The 17,886-nt window shown below is 35.6% G+C and overlaps 1 protein-coding gene and 1 long non-coding RNA gene across 6 annotated transcripts in view; both read right to left on the minus strand.

Moving 5' to 3' along the window:
• GSK3B (glycogen synthase kinase 3 beta) overlaps positions 1-17,886 on the minus strand; it is a 230,385-nt gene that overhangs the window by 44,106 nt on the left and 168,393 nt on the right. For all 5 annotated transcript variants that reach the window (XM_017513514.2, XM_017513518.2, XM_017513520.2 and 2 more), the window contains one exon: positions 2,965-3,060. In XM_017513514.2, coding sequence (XP_017369003.1) covers positions 2,965-3,060 — 96 coding nt within the window. The remainder of the gene's footprint in view (positions 1-2,964; positions 3,061-17,886) is intronic.
• Positions 9,142-11,849, minus strand: LOC108292535. The gene is made up of 2 exons (XR_001820302.2): positions 11,781-11,849; positions 9,142-10,651 (listed from the first exon to the last, which is right to left on the minus strand). It is a non-coding gene; the product is annotated as an uncharacterized LOC108292535 (long non-coding RNA).

Consider the following 17,886-nt stretch of genomic DNA (forward strand, 5'->3'; position numbering starts at 1 on the left):
TTTTAAAAGAACACCAGGTCCCAATTTTGGGGATATAGCTGCACAACACTGCAGCACAGGAAACCAGGGTTCACATGTCCACAGCTTCAGGGAATGGGACTAACAGAAGACAGCAATAAAGGTAAAGCACTTCTTGTTTCCAGATCCCTGTTTATGTGCCCTCCAAAGGCAAAATGCTCTTCTCTTTGGAGGACATTCTATACAGTTTTTAAATGACTCAGCTGGTTGCTTAGCCTAAGAGCACTTCTCAATTTGCTGTTCGCCAACACAGTGGTAGGGAAAGTAGACTGAGTTCCCTCTAGGAATTTTAAAGTTTTGTATTTTAATTCTTATAATAACCTATTTAAAAAATAAACACAAGCATACTCTCAATCATCTAGATGACAGAGAAGACCAATAAAATTTCTGCAACTGAATTTACTTTTTTTGTTTACAATCCCATAAACACCACTCTAGAGTACACAAATGAGAAACCAATGTAAGTGTACTTACTACATAATACATGTGTGCATGAAGTGAAAACCAAATTATGTCAAAAGACACTAGATGAATGAAAGGTTCATAGTCCTTTTAATAAACAAAAAAGATGGGAGAACTGAGTCATTATTCTACACATGGTATGGGAATGGAAACCTAAATAAAAGGCCTTTTCACAGATGATTCAAGTTTGAAAAGAATTAGTATAAGATAAGGAAACATCAAGAATTCAACAGGGCAACAGAAGTTGTAAAGCATACAAATTTACTACAGCTCTTCTGTTGGCTGCATTTTAATTATAATCAACCATTGCTCACATTCTACTTTAGCTAATACCTGTATTAGAGATATATAATTCAGGGGGAAAATGCAGAATTTGACACACATTAAATACAGTGCCCCTTCCCTTTTACCTAAAGGGGATATGTCCCCAAGACCCTCATGTGGATGCTGAAACTGCAGGTAGTACTAAACCCTACATATATTGTTTTTCTCTATACATACACACTAATGACAAAAGCTTACTTTATAAATTAGGCACAGTAAGAGGTTAATGACAATAATAATAGAGAATTATAATAAAATTATGTGAATGTAGTATCTCTCTCAAAATATCTTATTGTACTATATCACCTATTTCAGACAGAGGTTGACAAAGCATAATTGAAACCTTAGATAAAGGAGGATTAGTGGCAGTCTTGATAAAATAATAATAATAAAGGAGGACTGTGAGTGTTAAATAGGATCTCATGATTCAATTTCAGCATATTTGTTAGAAACTCTATATAGAGGATAATATGTAATACTTAGATTACACCAAAAAAATTTTTTCCTTTTCCTCATAAAAATAACATCATTATTAAAGAAAATATGAAAGTTTGAAAAGGTAGAACAAAGAAAATAAAATTGTGCACTTTCTTCTTACCCAAACGACTGTTGGCATTTTGGAATATTTCCCTATATTTATTCAAAAAACAGAATTATCTTTGTTGTTTTTCCCTTAACATGGCTGAAGTCATAGTATACTACAAATCACTTATTATAAACAATTTAACTTGCAATAACTATAGTGGACTGAAACTGTAATGCAGCCCCTAAATTCAAATAGGCCACCTGAGATTTTCTGGGTTTAGAGCCAGGTAAGAGTCTCTACTATCTTCTGACTCAGATTTAAAATAAGCCTTGAATACAAAGATCAAAGAACACTTTAGAATCTCAGACTATTTAGTGCTTACCATAAATGTTTAAAAAAGGGGAGGCAAGATTGTGATCTGTTGGCCAGTTTGTAGTAAAAGCTACAACCTATAATTCTGGCACTAAAACACTATTGAGGTCTTTGATTCTAAATAGGAAATAAATAATTAGTAACAAGAGAGTTTTCTGAAGATAGTGAGATTATGAGAATTTGAAGAAAACAAACTTTGATTCTACAGAGTGTAAATTATTTCACCTATAGCCCTAAATTATTTCACCTCTAATTATATCTATAACCAACTAAATGAACTTAACAGTATAAAATGAATTGTTATATGTACATTTTAAAATACAGAAAGTCTCTCTTTGAAATACATATTAAAAAGCTGATCATTTGTAATCCATGACACACACACTCACACACATGTGCACACAGAATTTTAATCCTGGCTTTGTCACAAGCCATCCATGTAATCTTGGGTAAGTCACTTTGAATCTTTGGTCAGAGTTTTTGAACTTGTAAAATGAGGAAGCTAGAGATTCACTCTACTTATAAACCTTACGGAGAAATTCTATTTTTTTCTCTGCATACTTAATCTCACGAATCAAACTGAGGTGAAAACACTTTTTAATAAACTCTCTCTTAAGTCATTCCAATTAATTACCAAAGGAAAAAAAAGTTCCCTGGTACATTAGCAATTGTGCTCTTTAGAACTGGTTCCATCTAATGTTAAGGTTAGGTTTTTTCAAAGGCTAGTGACATCCAGTTAACATATCAATTGTTTTTAATGTACACTCCCAGCAAGATTATACCTGCTTTTTAATCCTGTTTCCAAAATGCCAGTAGGAAAGTAAACAAGAGAAGAAAAACACACAATGCCATCTATAATAAGGTCTATGTTTTAATAGTTTAAAAGAATAAAGAAAATGTTTGAAATGTATCATATGCTATATATTAAACTATACACCTCTATGTAAATAAACTTCTGAATTTTAGGTTGTCAAAATTTTATATTAGATCCTACTCGTAAATCAAATCCTGTACTTTAATGATATAAGTATATTGTCCTTACCTTGCAAATAAAAACCAGGCTGGAAACTGTCTACAGGAAATCATTGAGAGTGAAACTATAAAAAGTCAATGAAACACTCAAGTACATATATACAACTATCTTTACATGCAAAACTGCTTGTATTCAATGCAATGATCTGGTCTCAAAATAGTTTAAGAACAGTAAGAAACCTGTTTTAGGTAACTATTGGTTAGTATGCTTTAAAAAAAATCTGACTCACCTTAGTCCAAGGATGTGCCTTAATTTGAGGGAATTTAAATTCTGTGTAGTTTGGGTTCATTTCTCTGATTTGCTCCCTTGTTGGAGTTCCCAGGACCTAGATAAAGAAAGCAAGTTACTGTCATCGTATCCTACACATTTACAAATTTAGTCTCTATTTTTAAGGCATTGGTTTCACAGAAAAAAAGGACTTCCCAGGTTAAATAAAATATGTAACTAATTAAAAAGAGCAGTGTCAGGATTTGAACATGTTTCCCAAAGCTCATGTGTTGAAATCTTAATACCTAATTCAACAGTGCTGAGAGGTAGGATGTTTAAGTGGTAATTAGGCAATGGCTCTGCCCTTGTGAATGGATTCATGTCATTATAGTGAAGGCAGGCTTGTTATTTCAAGAGTGGGTTGATTAGAAATTTAAGTTTGGCCCCCTCTCACTCTTGCTGTCTCTTGACTTTCTGCCTTCCAACATGAGATGATACAGCATGAAGGCCATCACCAGATGTGAGCACTTTGACATCAGACTTTCCAGTCTCTAGAAGAGTGAACCAAATAAATTTCTATTGTTTATCTATTACCCAGTCTTTGGTATTCTGTTATAGCAGCACAAAACAGACACAGGCAAACAAACTTTGTGAAAGCCTCTTATCTGTAGCTGACTACAGATTTCATGCTGTATTACCATAGACAGACTTCTATGATAATATGTTAAATTTGGGTCATAAAAAAGGATTACCATACTCAAAAATATTCAAGTAAAAATCGGGTATCTTTGTTTTATCTAGAAAAACTATCTATTGCAATAATCACATCTGAGAGTACTTTTTATTCATTTAGTTCAGTATAGCCAAAGGTTATCCAGCTGTCCCTGATATCCAGACTGTTCCAGGATACCAAAGGATACCAAAATCCATGGATGTTCAAATCCCTTGTATAAAATGGCATATTATTTGTATATAATCTATTTATATCCTCCCATACACTTTAAATCATCTGTAGGTTACTTATATAACACTTAATATCAATCCTATGTAAAGGGTTGTGTTAAGTTGTATATTATTCTTTATTAATGTATTTTTAAATTGTTTTTTTTTTCTGAATATTTTTGATCTGCAGTTGGTTGATTTTGTGGATGCGGAACCTGCAGATATGGACAGTCAATTGTATTATCAATATATCAGGCAAACCTTATTTTAAAACCATCAATTCATTCAGTCGTTGAATATTTAGTGTCCCTTGTGTGCAAGGAACTATGTTATGACCTTTGGGGGATACAAAGAACAAGAGATTTCCTGCTACCATAAACTCATGGATTTGTGTGTCAAAAAAGTATAATTACAGTACACAACAAAAATATATTGAGTATCTCACTGTCTCTAGAGCTAAACTGGGCAATGAACAAAGGAAAGTATATAAACCTGGCTGTACAAGATTGATGACAGGAAGAAACATTAAATATCAAAAATGAGGACTTTGAAGAGAAACACCATATATTACTCATCTTTATAACTACAGGACCTTGTATAAGTCAAATTTGTTTAAACAAAATATTAAACTAGTTACAGTTCAAGAGTAATTGCACAGAAGCAGAGGAATGTAATGGTAAGTACTAGATCTGTGGTGGCAACCAGTGAAAAATTGGGCAAAATTCCATAACCATCCAGGGCAAAGTGAGAATTTGTTGTTTTTGTTGTTGGTTCTAATTCTCTAGACTCTGCTAAAACTTTCAGAACTTCATTCAAATTTTAAAAAGTTTGTTCTTTAAAAGACACTCTTAAGAAAATGAAAAGGCTAGTCATGAACTGAGGGAAAACATTTGCAAAACATATTCTGCAAAGGACCTGTATTTAGAATATATAAAGAACTCTTATAATTAAAAAATAAGATAAACCAATACAAATCAGCAAAAGATATGTACAGACACTTTGTCAAGGATTACACAGAGATGGCAAATAAGCACAAGGAAAGATGCTTGGCATCATTAATCATTAGGGAAATGCTAATTAAAACAAGATACTACTATTATCACAATAAGAAGGCTAAATTAAAAAGACTGACTATGTATAACAAATTTTGGCAAGGATGTAGAGCAACTGAAGCTCTCACCACTGCTGATGGAAATGTAAAATGGTATAGCACCTTGGAAAACTGTTTGGAAGTTTCTTAAAAGTTAAACATAAACATATAATACAACCTATCATTCTCATTCCTAGGTACTTACCTAAGAGAAATGAATGCATATGTTCATACAAAGACTTGTACACAAATATGCATAGCATATTTTTTGCAACTGATAAACAGCAGAAACAAACCAAAATGGCATCAACAGATAAATAAATGGTGCACAGTCATACATTAAAATATTACTCAGTAATTTAAAAAGAACATGGATGAATCTAAAAATAATTATGCTGAGTGAGAAAAGCCATACCAAAAACAGTACCTAAAGTATAATCACATTCATATGGATTTCTAGCAAATTTTCTATCTATAGTGACAGAAGATCTATAGTTTTGAGAAGCAGGATCACAAAGGGACACCAGGAAACTACTGGGATTATGAATGTTCGTTATCTTGGTTCCATGGGTGTATACGTATGGCAAAACTTATCAAGTTGAATACTTTAAATAGATGCAGTTTTTATTTTTTAATTTTAATTTCTGTGGATACATAGAGGGGTATATATCTATGGAATACATGAGACACTCTGATGTAGGCACACAATGGTATAATAACCACATCAGGGTAAATGTGGTACCCATCACCTCAAGCATTTATCGTTTGTGTTATAAACAACCCAATTATACTTTTAAAGGTATTTTTCAACATTTAATTAAATTATTATTGAGTAGAGTCACCCTGCTGTGCTATTAAATAGCAGATCTTACTCATTCTTTCTATTGTGTTGTACCCATTAACCATTCCTACTTCCCCCTCAACTATCCTTCCCAGACTCTGCTAACCATCATTCTACTCCGTCTCCATGAGTTTAATTATTTTAATTTTTAGCTCTCACAAATAACTGAGAACTTGTAAAGTTTGTCTTGCTGTGCTTGGCTTAACACGATGATTTCCGATGCCATCTATGTTGTTTGCAAATAACAGAATCTCATTCTTTATGAGTGTATGTATCACATTTTCTTTATCCATTCATGAAGTGTCCATGCTGATGAACACTTAAATTGCTTCCAAATCTTGGCTATTGTGAAGAATGCTGCAGTAAACATAGGAGTGCAGATATCCGTTCAATATGCTGATTTTCTTTCTTTTGGATATACACCTAGCAGTGGGATTGCCAGATGGTATGGCAGCTCTATTTTTAATTCTTTTTAGGAGCCTCCGAATTGTTCTCCATGGAAGCTGTACTAATTTACATCACCACCAACAACATACAAGGATTCTGTTTTCTCCACATCCTCACCAGCATTTGATATTGCCCATCAGTTGGATAAAGCCATTTATCTGGGGTGAGACGACATCTCATTGCAGTTTTGATTTGCATTTCTCTGATGATCAGTGATACTGAGCACCTCTCATATACCTGTTTGCCATTTGTTTGAATTCTTTTGAGCAGTGTCTATTCAGAACTTTTGTCCATTTCAAAATCAGATTACTAGATATTTTTCTTATAAAGTTGTTGGAGCTCCTTCTATATTCTGGTTATTAACCTCTTGTCAGTTGGATAATTTGCAAATATTTTGTCCCATTTTGTGAATTGTCTCTTCAGTCTATTAACTGTTTTCTTTGCTGTGCAGAAGCTTTTTATCTTGATGTGGTCTCTATACGTAGTTTCTTGTATGTCAATTACACTTGCTATAAAAACTTTCAGAAATTATTTTAACTATTAGAATACATTAAGTTTGGGTAAGATAGATGGAAGGATATTCTGAGCTACAGAATGATTCATTTATATAAATCAAAAAGCAATCAAGTTAAAAATAAACTGATCTTTGTTTATAAGGTAATTTCTGAGCAAACTCCTTATGTTATTAGAAAGAAAATAAAAAGGTGACTATAAAAATAATCTAAATTATAACACTTATTCTAACTTCCATTCCTAACACTGTTCTGGGGATATGTGCCTGTGTCTGTGTATGTGTATACATGTACCTGGTGAGAGGGTGAGGAGTGAAGAATGAGAGAGTAGTACTAATAAGCTTATCAATAATTGTCCCCACAACATGCAACTGTATTGGATTCTTTTGAGTACTTAAAAAACAACAGCAGCAATGACATAAATGAGTGTTTATAAATACATACCTTCAGTGACCCTACAACCTACTGATTTCCATTTCAAGCTATATACCCTAACAGAGAAATTATTATACCTCTAAAGCAACATTGTTCATAATAATAAAATATTGTCGACAAAAGCAAAAATCCACCAGTAGAATTAACAAATAAATTGTGGCATAGTCATAGAATAGTATACTAACTAGCAATGGAGAGGATTAAACCAGAGCTACACATACCTTTAGGAATGAATCTCACAAACACGGTGGTGAGCTTTTACTCCACAATGAATGCGCACAATATGACTGCCTTATATAAAGTTCAGTATCAGACAACACTAAACAATAGTTATGAGGTAATTAATTTACACAGTAAAACTGTAAAACTAAATAAAAATGTAAGAATACTCATCATTAAAATCAAGTACAGATTATCTATTTTAACACAGAGGATGTGAAAAAGGGGATGTGACTGGGATGGGGCAAAAGTAATTCTTCTAGCTCTAATTCTTAATATGAGCTGTAGTTACATGAATCTTTACTACTGTAGTTAAAATAACATATTTGTTTATATTTTTTCATTATATTTCAAAATAACCAAAATGATACTTCAGAAATCCCCACTCTTGAATCACTATTTGTTGTATAGCCGTCCTCTATGTATTTAGTACTTTGCTAACATAAGACACATAGAAAGCACTAACTCTCTACGAGTTGGCAAGAATACCAAAAGAAATGAGAATTATGTGACATTCATTAGCAAACACATCCATTTCCAGTGTGAACAGAAATCACATGGACTTCTCTTCTCAACCATTCAGCTAACTTTCCTATAGAGGCTATAGGAGATTATTCAAGAGTTACTGATATGGTTTGGCCATGTCCCCACCCAAATATCATTTTGAATTGTAGCTCCCATATTTCCCTCATGTTGTGGGAGGGACCCAATGGGAGATAACTGAATCATGGGGGCAGTTTGCCCCATGTTGTTCTCATGACAGTGAATAAATCTCATGAGATCTGACGGTTTTATAAAGGAGTTACCCTGCACAAGACAATCTCTCATATTTCGACTGCCACCATCCATGTAAGACATGATTTTGCTCCTCCTTGCCTTCCACCATGACTGTGAGGCCTCCCCAGCCAATGTGGAACTGTAAGTCAATTAAATCTTTTTCCTTACTAAATTACCCAGTCTCTGGTATGTCTTTATCAGCAGCATGAAAATGGGCTAATAGAGTTACAGTGTATAATGTGAAAGTCAGGATGTTCCTTGAAGTGAAAGTTTTACAGTTCTTGTTTTTTTTTACTTATAACCTAAGAGTAGTCCTAATGGAAGCAAATCTGTGAAATACACAATAAAACAGTTGAGAAGCATGTGCTTATACACAAGGTATGCTCAACATATAAACTTTTAATTATTTATTTAAGGTACACTGTATGTGTTCTCACTCTCACATCCTTCTCCCTAAATTCACTATCTCACAGCCACTTAGATCTAAACATTTTATCTAATATATATTAAGAAAAATTTCAAACAAAAAAGATGTGAAAGTTTTACAGTGAACACCAATCCCCTGTATCCACTACCCATATTCTCCAACTAACATTTTACTGTATTTGGTTCATCACATATCCAACCCTCTAACCATACATCAATCCACCATTTTTTTGATACATTTCAAAATAACTTGCAGTTATCAGTACACATCAGCACATGAGGTAAGTGTTGATATTCACAACTTTTTACCTAAGTATTTTTTTTTTACATACCTTGAATACTCCTTTTATATATGCCAGAAAATGCAAGTGGAAAAAATTTTATCATGATGGGAAATAATCTGCTTTGATGAATAGTAACATTTTAAAAGTATATTTTTTCTTCTGCAACTCATTCCTTTATAAAAATTTATATACTTTTACCATCAGTTTTGCTGTTGGTTTGCATTTATTTTACCCAGGTTCCCCACTGCTTAAAAAAACGTTTCTTAATTATACTTACAATCAGTGGTCAGAATTTTAACTAGCTGTATTCTTTACCTTCAAAATATAGTTATCAGTGCCTTTTAAGAGGCTTTAACTATCAAAGTATAAATTGAATTGTCGATGTATTCACTATAAATTATTTTAAAAAGTAATTAACTAAAAAAAGCCTGTCAGCACAAAATGGCAATGAAAATCCTATTCATCCATTTACCACTACATGACTTTGAATCACAAAGGCTATTAGAGGGGGAAACAGAGATCCTAACATTACAAGATGTCCCATGTTTAATTTATTTTGTTAAACATTCAACTACTATCAATTTTTCTACTCTTTTTCTTATTGTTTTTTAAACCTTAAGACCAAGGTCTCGTTAGGGTGGCTAACAGTGGGATTTACACAACATATTAAAAAAATACTAAAAATTCAAAAAGCTTTCAAATTTGAAACACTGAAGAATATTTTATTATGATAAGGTTCTTGTAATATTAAAAAAAAAGCAATTATTTCTGTTGGTGACTTCTAATGATAAATCAATTAAAATGAAACATTAGGGGGCAATTTTAAAATGCCTATTATCCCTAGACTTGATCATGAGTGGTCACAAAAAAACATATTTAAAAAAAATGGAAACTAGATGGGAGATTTTCTGGTTAGGGGTCAGCAAACTTTTTCTGGAAAGGGCCAGACGGTAAATATTTAAGGCTTGTGGGACACGAAGTCTCTGTCACTACTCAAATTTGCAGCATAAAAACAATTACAAACAAAAGTTTATTTACAAAAATGGGTAGCAGACTGTGTTTGGCTCCTGGGCCCTCCTGTGCTATCCCTTGATCTAGCACAAATATTTTTAGACATGAGAAAAACAGACCCAGAAGGAGTATCTTTTCAGAGGTCATGACTAGAAATAGAGCTGGAAAGGAATTTAAATCTTATCAGTGGCAAGCAAATTGTAGGAGGTGGCATTAAAGAATCTGGTTATTGAATGTGGCTGGAAGGTAAACAATTTCAGTAGTTGTGAAAAATCTTGATGATATTAGGCATGAAGGAGTAGATCTGGAAGAGAAAAATAATATTCGAGACCAGACATTCAGGGTGAACCAGGAGGAGCTCTCCACCAAGTGGTGGACATTAGATATATTACTTAGAAGAAAACTTGAGGCTAGAAGAACTGTTTTGGTAGTAACTGGGGTATAAGTGCTAGGTGGCTGTGACAGTATGTAACAGGCAAAGCAGACAAAGAACAGTGCTAAAGATGGGCATACAAATATACAGAAAAAGATAAATTTAACCAGAAGGCTAAGATAGAAGTACAAGGAGTTGGACAAGGTCCCACAGACAGTAACATCATGGGGGCCAAGGAAGATGAACACTTAAAGGACAAAGAGGTATCTTATGACACAATGAACCCAGGCAAAAAATAAAGCTCAAAAGGTGTTCACTGCAGGTGGCCATTAAGATTTCCTTTCTGATCTTGCTGAGGTCATGAGGAGAGCAAACTGATCATAATCACCTGATACGAGTTTAGTGGAATTAAGTTTTCCTTTCAAAAAGTATTGCTAATGAGAAAGAGAACAAAGAACAAATACTTGTTAAGCATACAGCAGGTAAGAGCAGTGTGCTACATATATCACTTTTCTTTTGTCATTTGAATTTTACAGATATAATATCACCCTATTTTACACTTGAAAAACCTAAGGCTGACAGAGGTCTCAAAGTCACAATTTGTCAGTGGTAGATAGAGATACAAATGCATGTGTCACTGACTCCCTAAAACGATCTATCCAATGTTAAGGATAGAAAACAAGAGTTTTTACAAAATAATTTTTTAAAAAGTCACTTTCTTTTTCTTTCTTTCTTTCTTTTTTTTTTTTGAGACGGGGTTTCACTCTCGTTGCCCAGGCTGGAGTGCAGTGGCCGCGATCTTGGCTCACTGCAACCTCAGCCTTCCAGTTTCAAGTGATTCTCCTGCCTCAGCCTCCTGAATAGCTGGGATTACAGGTGCCTGCCACCACACCAGGCTAATTTTTTTTTTCTATTTTTAGTAGAGATGGTGTTTCACCATGTTGGCCAGGCTGGTCTCGAACTCCTGACCTCGTGATCCGCCCATATCAGCCTCCCAAAGTGCTGGGATTACAGCTGTAAGCCACCATGCCTGGCCAAAAAAAGTTACTTTCTTAAACTACACTGATTATACTATAAAAAAGAAACCTGAATTCTTTTGAATTGTATAATATATATCAAGGTTTCATAAGATCGCAAGGCTATAAATAAGTTCTGAAAGTTAAACAGACTTTTTGAAAACTTAAAAAAATCCTTGATTTAATCTACCCATATCATGGTAATTCAGCTTAATAAAAAGAATATCAACATTATTCTAAATGGGCAAAAATTGGAAGTATTCTCCTTGAGAACTGGAACAAGACAAGGATGCCCACTCTCACCACTCCTATTTGACACAGTACCAGAAATGCTAGCCACAGCAATCAGGCAAAAGAAAGAAATAAATGGCATCCAAATAGAAAAAGAAGTAGTAAAACTATCTTTCTGTGCAGATGATATGATTCTATACTTATAAAGCCCTGTAAGACAAAGGTTCCTGGAACTGATAAATGACTTTAGTAAAGTTTCAGGATACTAAATCAATATATGAAAGTAAGGGCCAGGACAGTGACTCACACTTGTAATCCCAGCACTTTGGGAGGCTGAGGTGGGCGGATCATGAGGTCAAGAGTTCGAGACCAGCCTGTCCAACATGGTGAAACCCCATCTCTACTAAAAATACAAAAAATTAGCCAGGCATGGTAGCGGACATCTATAATCCCAGGTACTTGGGAGGCTGAGGCAGGAGAATCACTTGAATCCGGGATGCAGGGGTTGCAGTGAGCAGAGATGTGCCACTGCACTCCAGCCTGAGTGATAAGAGCAAAACTCCATTGCGAAAAGCAAAATAAACAAAAAACAAAATAAGTAGCATTTCTATACACCAGTAATGTTCAAGCTGAGAGCCAAATCAAGAATACAATCCTATTTACAATAGTAACAAAAAGGTAAAATAAAATACCTAGGAATACATCTAACCAAGGAGGTGAAAGATCGCTACAGGGAGAACTACAAAACACTGCCGAGAGAAATCATAGATGACACTAATGGAAAAGCATTCCATGCTCATGGATTGGAAGAATCAATATCGTTAAAATGGCCATACTGCCCAAAACAATCTACAGATTCAATGCTATTCCCATCAAACTACCAATGTCATTTTCCACAAAACTAGAAAAAACCATTGTAAAATTCATATGGAACCAAAAGAGAGCCCATATAACCAAAGAAATCCTAAGCAAAAAGGAGAAAGCCAGAGGCATCAAATTACCTAACTTCCAACTATACTATAAGGCTGCATTAACCAAAATAGCATCATATTGGTATGAAAACAGATTCACAGACCAATGGAACAGAATAGGGAACCCAGAAATAAAGCCACACACTTAAAGCCATCTGATCTTTGTCAGAGTTGACAAAAATAAGCAATGGGGAAAGTATTCCCTATTCAATAAATAGTGCTGGGATTGCTGGCTAATCACATGCTAAAGAATGAAACTGGACCCCTATCTTTTACCATATACAAAAAGTGACTCAAGACAGACTAAAGAATTAAATGTAAGACCTCAAACTATAAAAATCCTACAAGAAAACCCAGGAAACACTATTCTGGACATTGGCCTTGAGAAAGAATCTATGACTAAGTCCTCAAAAGCAATTGAAATAAAAACAAAAATTGGTGAGACCTAATTAAAGAGCTTCTGCATAGCAAAACAAACTATCAACAGAATAAACAGACAACTTACAGAATGGGAGAAAACAGTCACAAACTATGCATCTGACAAAGGTCTACTACCCAGAATCTATAAGAAACTTAAATCAACAAGCAAAACACAAAAACAAATAACCCATTAAAAAAAAATGGGCAGAAGACATGAACAGACACTTCTCTAAAGACATAGGAGTGGCCAACAGATGAAAAAATGCTTCACATCGCTAACCATCAGAGAAATGTAATTCAACAACACACTGACATAACAGCTCACATCAGTCACAATGGCTACTAAAAAGTAAAAAAAACAACAGAGAGAGAGAGAGAGAGATTCAAGATGGCTGACTAAGAGCAGCTCAGGATTGCAGCTCCCAGTGAAAGCACAGAGAGTGAGTGGATGCCGCATTTCCAGACGGATTTTTATTGCCCACAGACCAGGAGATTCCCAGGCGGAGGAGTCCCATGGGTAACCAGCCCGACTCTTTTGGCTGGCACGGCTGTTTTGCAGGCATCCTGGCGCAGCGGTTCTCAATGCAAAATACACAGGACTGGGTGCCCTTTTAGCTGTTAAATGGAGCTCTGGGAAGGCAGAGGTGCCCATTCAGCTGATTAAAAAGGGGACTGAGACAGCAAGCCAGGCCAGGAGATTCCCAAGCAGGAAAGCTCTACGAATCTCAGCACCACTGTTTCAGCCAATGCAGTGGGTCACTGCACAGGAAATCACATAGCAGCTCTGAAGGAAGAACGGAGCCGACAGCTCAGCACAAGGGCTCCTATAAAGGACAGACTGTCTCCTTAAGGAGCTTCCTGACCCCTGTATACCCAAACAGTCACCTCACAAAGGAGAGCTCAGACTGATATTTGGCAGATATCCTTCTCAGACAAAGATAGCAGAAGAAGAAACTGGTAGTAACCCTTACTGTTCTGCAGCTGCTGCAGGTGATCCCGGCAAGCAAAGCCTGGAGTGGACCTCAGCAATTCTCCAGCAGAGGGGCCAGATTATTAGAAGGAAAACTAAGAAACAGAAATAACTTCATTATCAACAAACTGGACATCCACTCAGGGACCCAATCTGAAAGTCAGCAACTACAAAGACGACAGGTGGATAAATTCCACAAAGATGGGAAGAAACCTGCACAAAAAGGCTGAAAAAACCCGAAACCAGAATGCTTCTCCTCCTACAAGGGATCACGAATCCTCATCAGCAAGGGAACAAGGCCTCATGGAGAATGAGTGTGATGAACTGATAGAATCGGGCTTCAGAAGGTGGCTAAGAAGAAACTTCTGTGAGCTAAAAGAACATGTTCTAACCCAATGCAAAGAAACTAAGAACTTTGAAAAAAGATCTGATGAAATGCTAACGAGAACAAACAGCTTAGAGAGGAATATCAATGAATTGATGGAACTGAAAAACACAACATGAGAACTTTGCGAAGCACGTACAAGTTTTAACAGTCGAATTGACCAAGCAGAGGAAAGGATATCAGAGGTCAAAGATCAACTCAATGAAATAAAATGAGAAGGCAAGATTAGAGAAAAAAGGCTAAAAAGGAATGAACAAAGTCTCTAAGAAATATGGGACTACGTGAAAAAACCTACTCTACATGTGACAGGTGTTCCTGAATATGACAAAGAGAATGAATCCAAGCTGGAAAATATTCTTCAGGATATTATCCAGGAAAACTTCCCTAACCTAGCAATGCAGGCCAATATTCAAGTTCGGGAAATACAGAGAACACCACAAAGATATTCCTCAAGAAGAGCAACCCCAAGGCACATAATCTTCAGATTCACCAGGGTTGAAATGAAGGAGAAAATGCTAAGGGAAGCCAGAGAGAAAGGTCAGGTTACCCAAAAAGGGAGACCCATCAGACTCATAGCAGAAATCCTACAAGCCAGAAGAGTGGGGGCCAATATTCAGCATCCTTAAAGAAAAGAACTTTCAACCCAGAATTTCATATCCAGCCAAACTAAACTTCATAAGTGAAGAAAAAATAAAATCTTTGCGAACAAGCAAGCACTCAGAGATTTCATCACCACCAGGCCTGCCTTACAAGAGCTCCTGAAAGAGGCTCTACACATAGAAAGGAATAACCAGTACCAGCCACTCAAAAAACATACCAAAATGTAAAGAGCATCAACATAATGAAGAATCTGCATCAACTAATGGGCAAAACAGCCAGCTAGCTTTAAATGGCAGTATCAAAATCACACACATCGATATTAACCCTAAATGTAATTGGACTAAATGCCCCAATCAAGACACAGGCTGGCAAACTGGTTGTGGCCCCATTCTTAAAAGGCTTCCAGCTTAGTTGGGGAGATAGCAAATATGGTCAGGTAATTTTTAAATCAAAGCTAGAGAAATTTGTAACTGTAAAATGGAATGAGAAAATTGGACTTTGAAGGCTTTCGGACTAAATGTTATAGCCTTATAAAATTGCTCAATTCCTACTGAAGATTAGCCATGAATTCTGATGTGAAAGAACTCATGACTTTAGCTAAGGCATCCTATTGTCTAGCAGAAGTTTCTTCAACAAAGGAAATGTTTGATAATCTGTGCCATCCAATAAGATAGCCGCTAATTACATGTGGCCTTTGAGCCTCTGAAACGTGATTAGTGCAACTGAGAAATTAAATGTTTAATTTATATTAAATTAAAACAATCACACACACACACACACACAAAGATACTCAGCATCATAGCTCATTAGGGAAGTGCAAAATAAAATCAACTAAAGACATTACACCTTTTAAATTGCTAAAATAAAACAACTGATAATACAACAGGCTGGTGAATATGTGGGACAACTGAAGCAAAACTCCTATGTTTCTGGTGGAAATACAAAACAAGATAGTAACATTAGAAAACAGTTTTCAAAAAAAAAAAGAAAGAAAATGAAATTTTTATTTTAGATTAGCCAGGCACAGAGGTGCATGCCTGTAGTCTCAGATACTTGGTGGGGTAGCCTGAGGTGGAAGGGTGGCTTGAGGTGAGGAGTTTCAGGCTGCACTGAGCTATGATCACATCAGTGCATTTCAGCTTGGGCAATAGAGCAAAACTCCCATCCTCTCTCCGTCTTTTTTCTTTTCTTTCTTTAAAAAAAAAAAAAAAGAGAGAGAGAAAAGAGAACAGAGAACACTGGCTATTGGTGTGAATGTAAATTAGTTCGGCCACTGTATAAAGCAGTTCGGAAATTTCTCAAAGAACTTACAACTACTGCTAGACCCAGCAACGCCATTACTGGGTACATATCCAAAAGAAAAACTGTTCTATCAGAAAAGATACATGCACTGCATGTTCATCACAGCATTCTTCACAATAGCAAAGACAAGGAATCAACCTAGATGCCCATCAACAGTGGACTAGATAAAGAAAATGTGGTACATATACACCATAGAATACCATGCAGCCATTAAAAAAATTATGTTCTCTGCAGCAACAAGGATACTGCTGGAGGCCATTACCCTAAGCAAATTACTGTAAGAATAGAAAACCAAATACCACATGTTCTCACTTATAAGTGAACAGTGGGTACTCGTGGGCATAAAGATGGCAATAATACAAACTGAGGACAACTAGAGAGGGAAAGAAGGCTGCAAAACTATTGGGTACTATGCTCAGTACCTGGGTGACAAGATCATTCATACCTCAAACCTCAGCATCACACAATGTACCTAGGTAGCAAACTTGCACATGTACCCCGGAATCTAAAATAAAAGTTGGAAAAAAATATTTTAAACTGTTAATAACAGAGGTCTTCAGCAACAGAAGAATACTAAGAAGAAACAGTCACCTAATTGGCTAAATAAGATAAAATTGAGTACAAAAAAATCTAAAACTTATTTTCAAATGCTTTGTAAAATATATTCAGTAGAACACCATCCAAAGGCTTGCATTGTATTATTGTTTTGTAAAAGGCTATTATAGATTTTTATGTCTAGCCATGATGAAATGACAAACACTGAAACTGCCCTCCAGGTGTAAACAACTAAAAAACTGGCTGACAAAGAAAATTCAACATTTCTAAAGAAGTAGGAAAATATAAGAGAAAAAAACAAAAGTCGGTCAACAGACACAGATCCAAAAGTGACAGAGATGACAGAAGTAGCATATAAGAACTTAAAAAATACAGTATGTGAAATGAAAACTTCACAGGAGAGAATTAACATGTTAGGCACAGGGAAGAAACTGAATCACTGAATTAAAGACTCAAAAAACACGTACACATGTGATTTGAGTCTGATGTTGGGAAGTAGGGCAGATGCAGAAAAACCATTTGAAGAAACATTACCGAAACTTTCCCAAGTTTGATAAAAACCATGCATTATCCCACAAATACAAGAACCCTAACCAGGATAAATACAAAGAATACTACATAAACTCATAATGAACTGATAAAAGCCACTCATAAAGTGAAAATCTTCAGGAATGCCAGAAACACATTATAGACAGGGTATACACAGGGTATCGACAGCTGACTTCTTATCAGAAACAATGACAGCCAGAAGAAAATAGAGACCTCTCTAAAGATGAAAGAAAAATAAACCCGGGAAACCAAGGGAAATCAATTGTGTGTCAAGTGAAAGTATCCTTCAAAATACACTTTTAGGCAAACAAAAGCTAACAGAGTTTGTCACCAGCAGATCGTCATTACAAAAAAGTAGTTTAAGATTTAAAAAAAAAAAAAAAAAAATGGCCGGGCGTGGTGGCTCACGCCTGTAATCCCAGCACTTCGGGAGGCTGAGGCGGGTGGATCACGAAGTCAAGAGATCGAGACCATCCTGGTCGACATGGTGAAACCCCGTCTCTACTAAAAATACAAAAAATCAGCTGGGCCTGGTGGCGTGTGCCTGTAATCCCAGCTACTCAGGAGGCTGAGGCAGGAGAATTGCCT

This window comes from Cebus imitator, unplaced genomic scaffold (genome assembly GCF_001604975.1).
Source record: "Cebus imitator isolate Cc_AM_T3 unplaced genomic scaffold, Cebus_imitator-1.0 Scaffold494, whole genome shotgun sequence".
NCBI classification, from domain to species: domain Eukaryota; kingdom Metazoa; phylum Chordata; class Mammalia; order Primates; family Cebidae; genus Cebus; species Cebus imitator.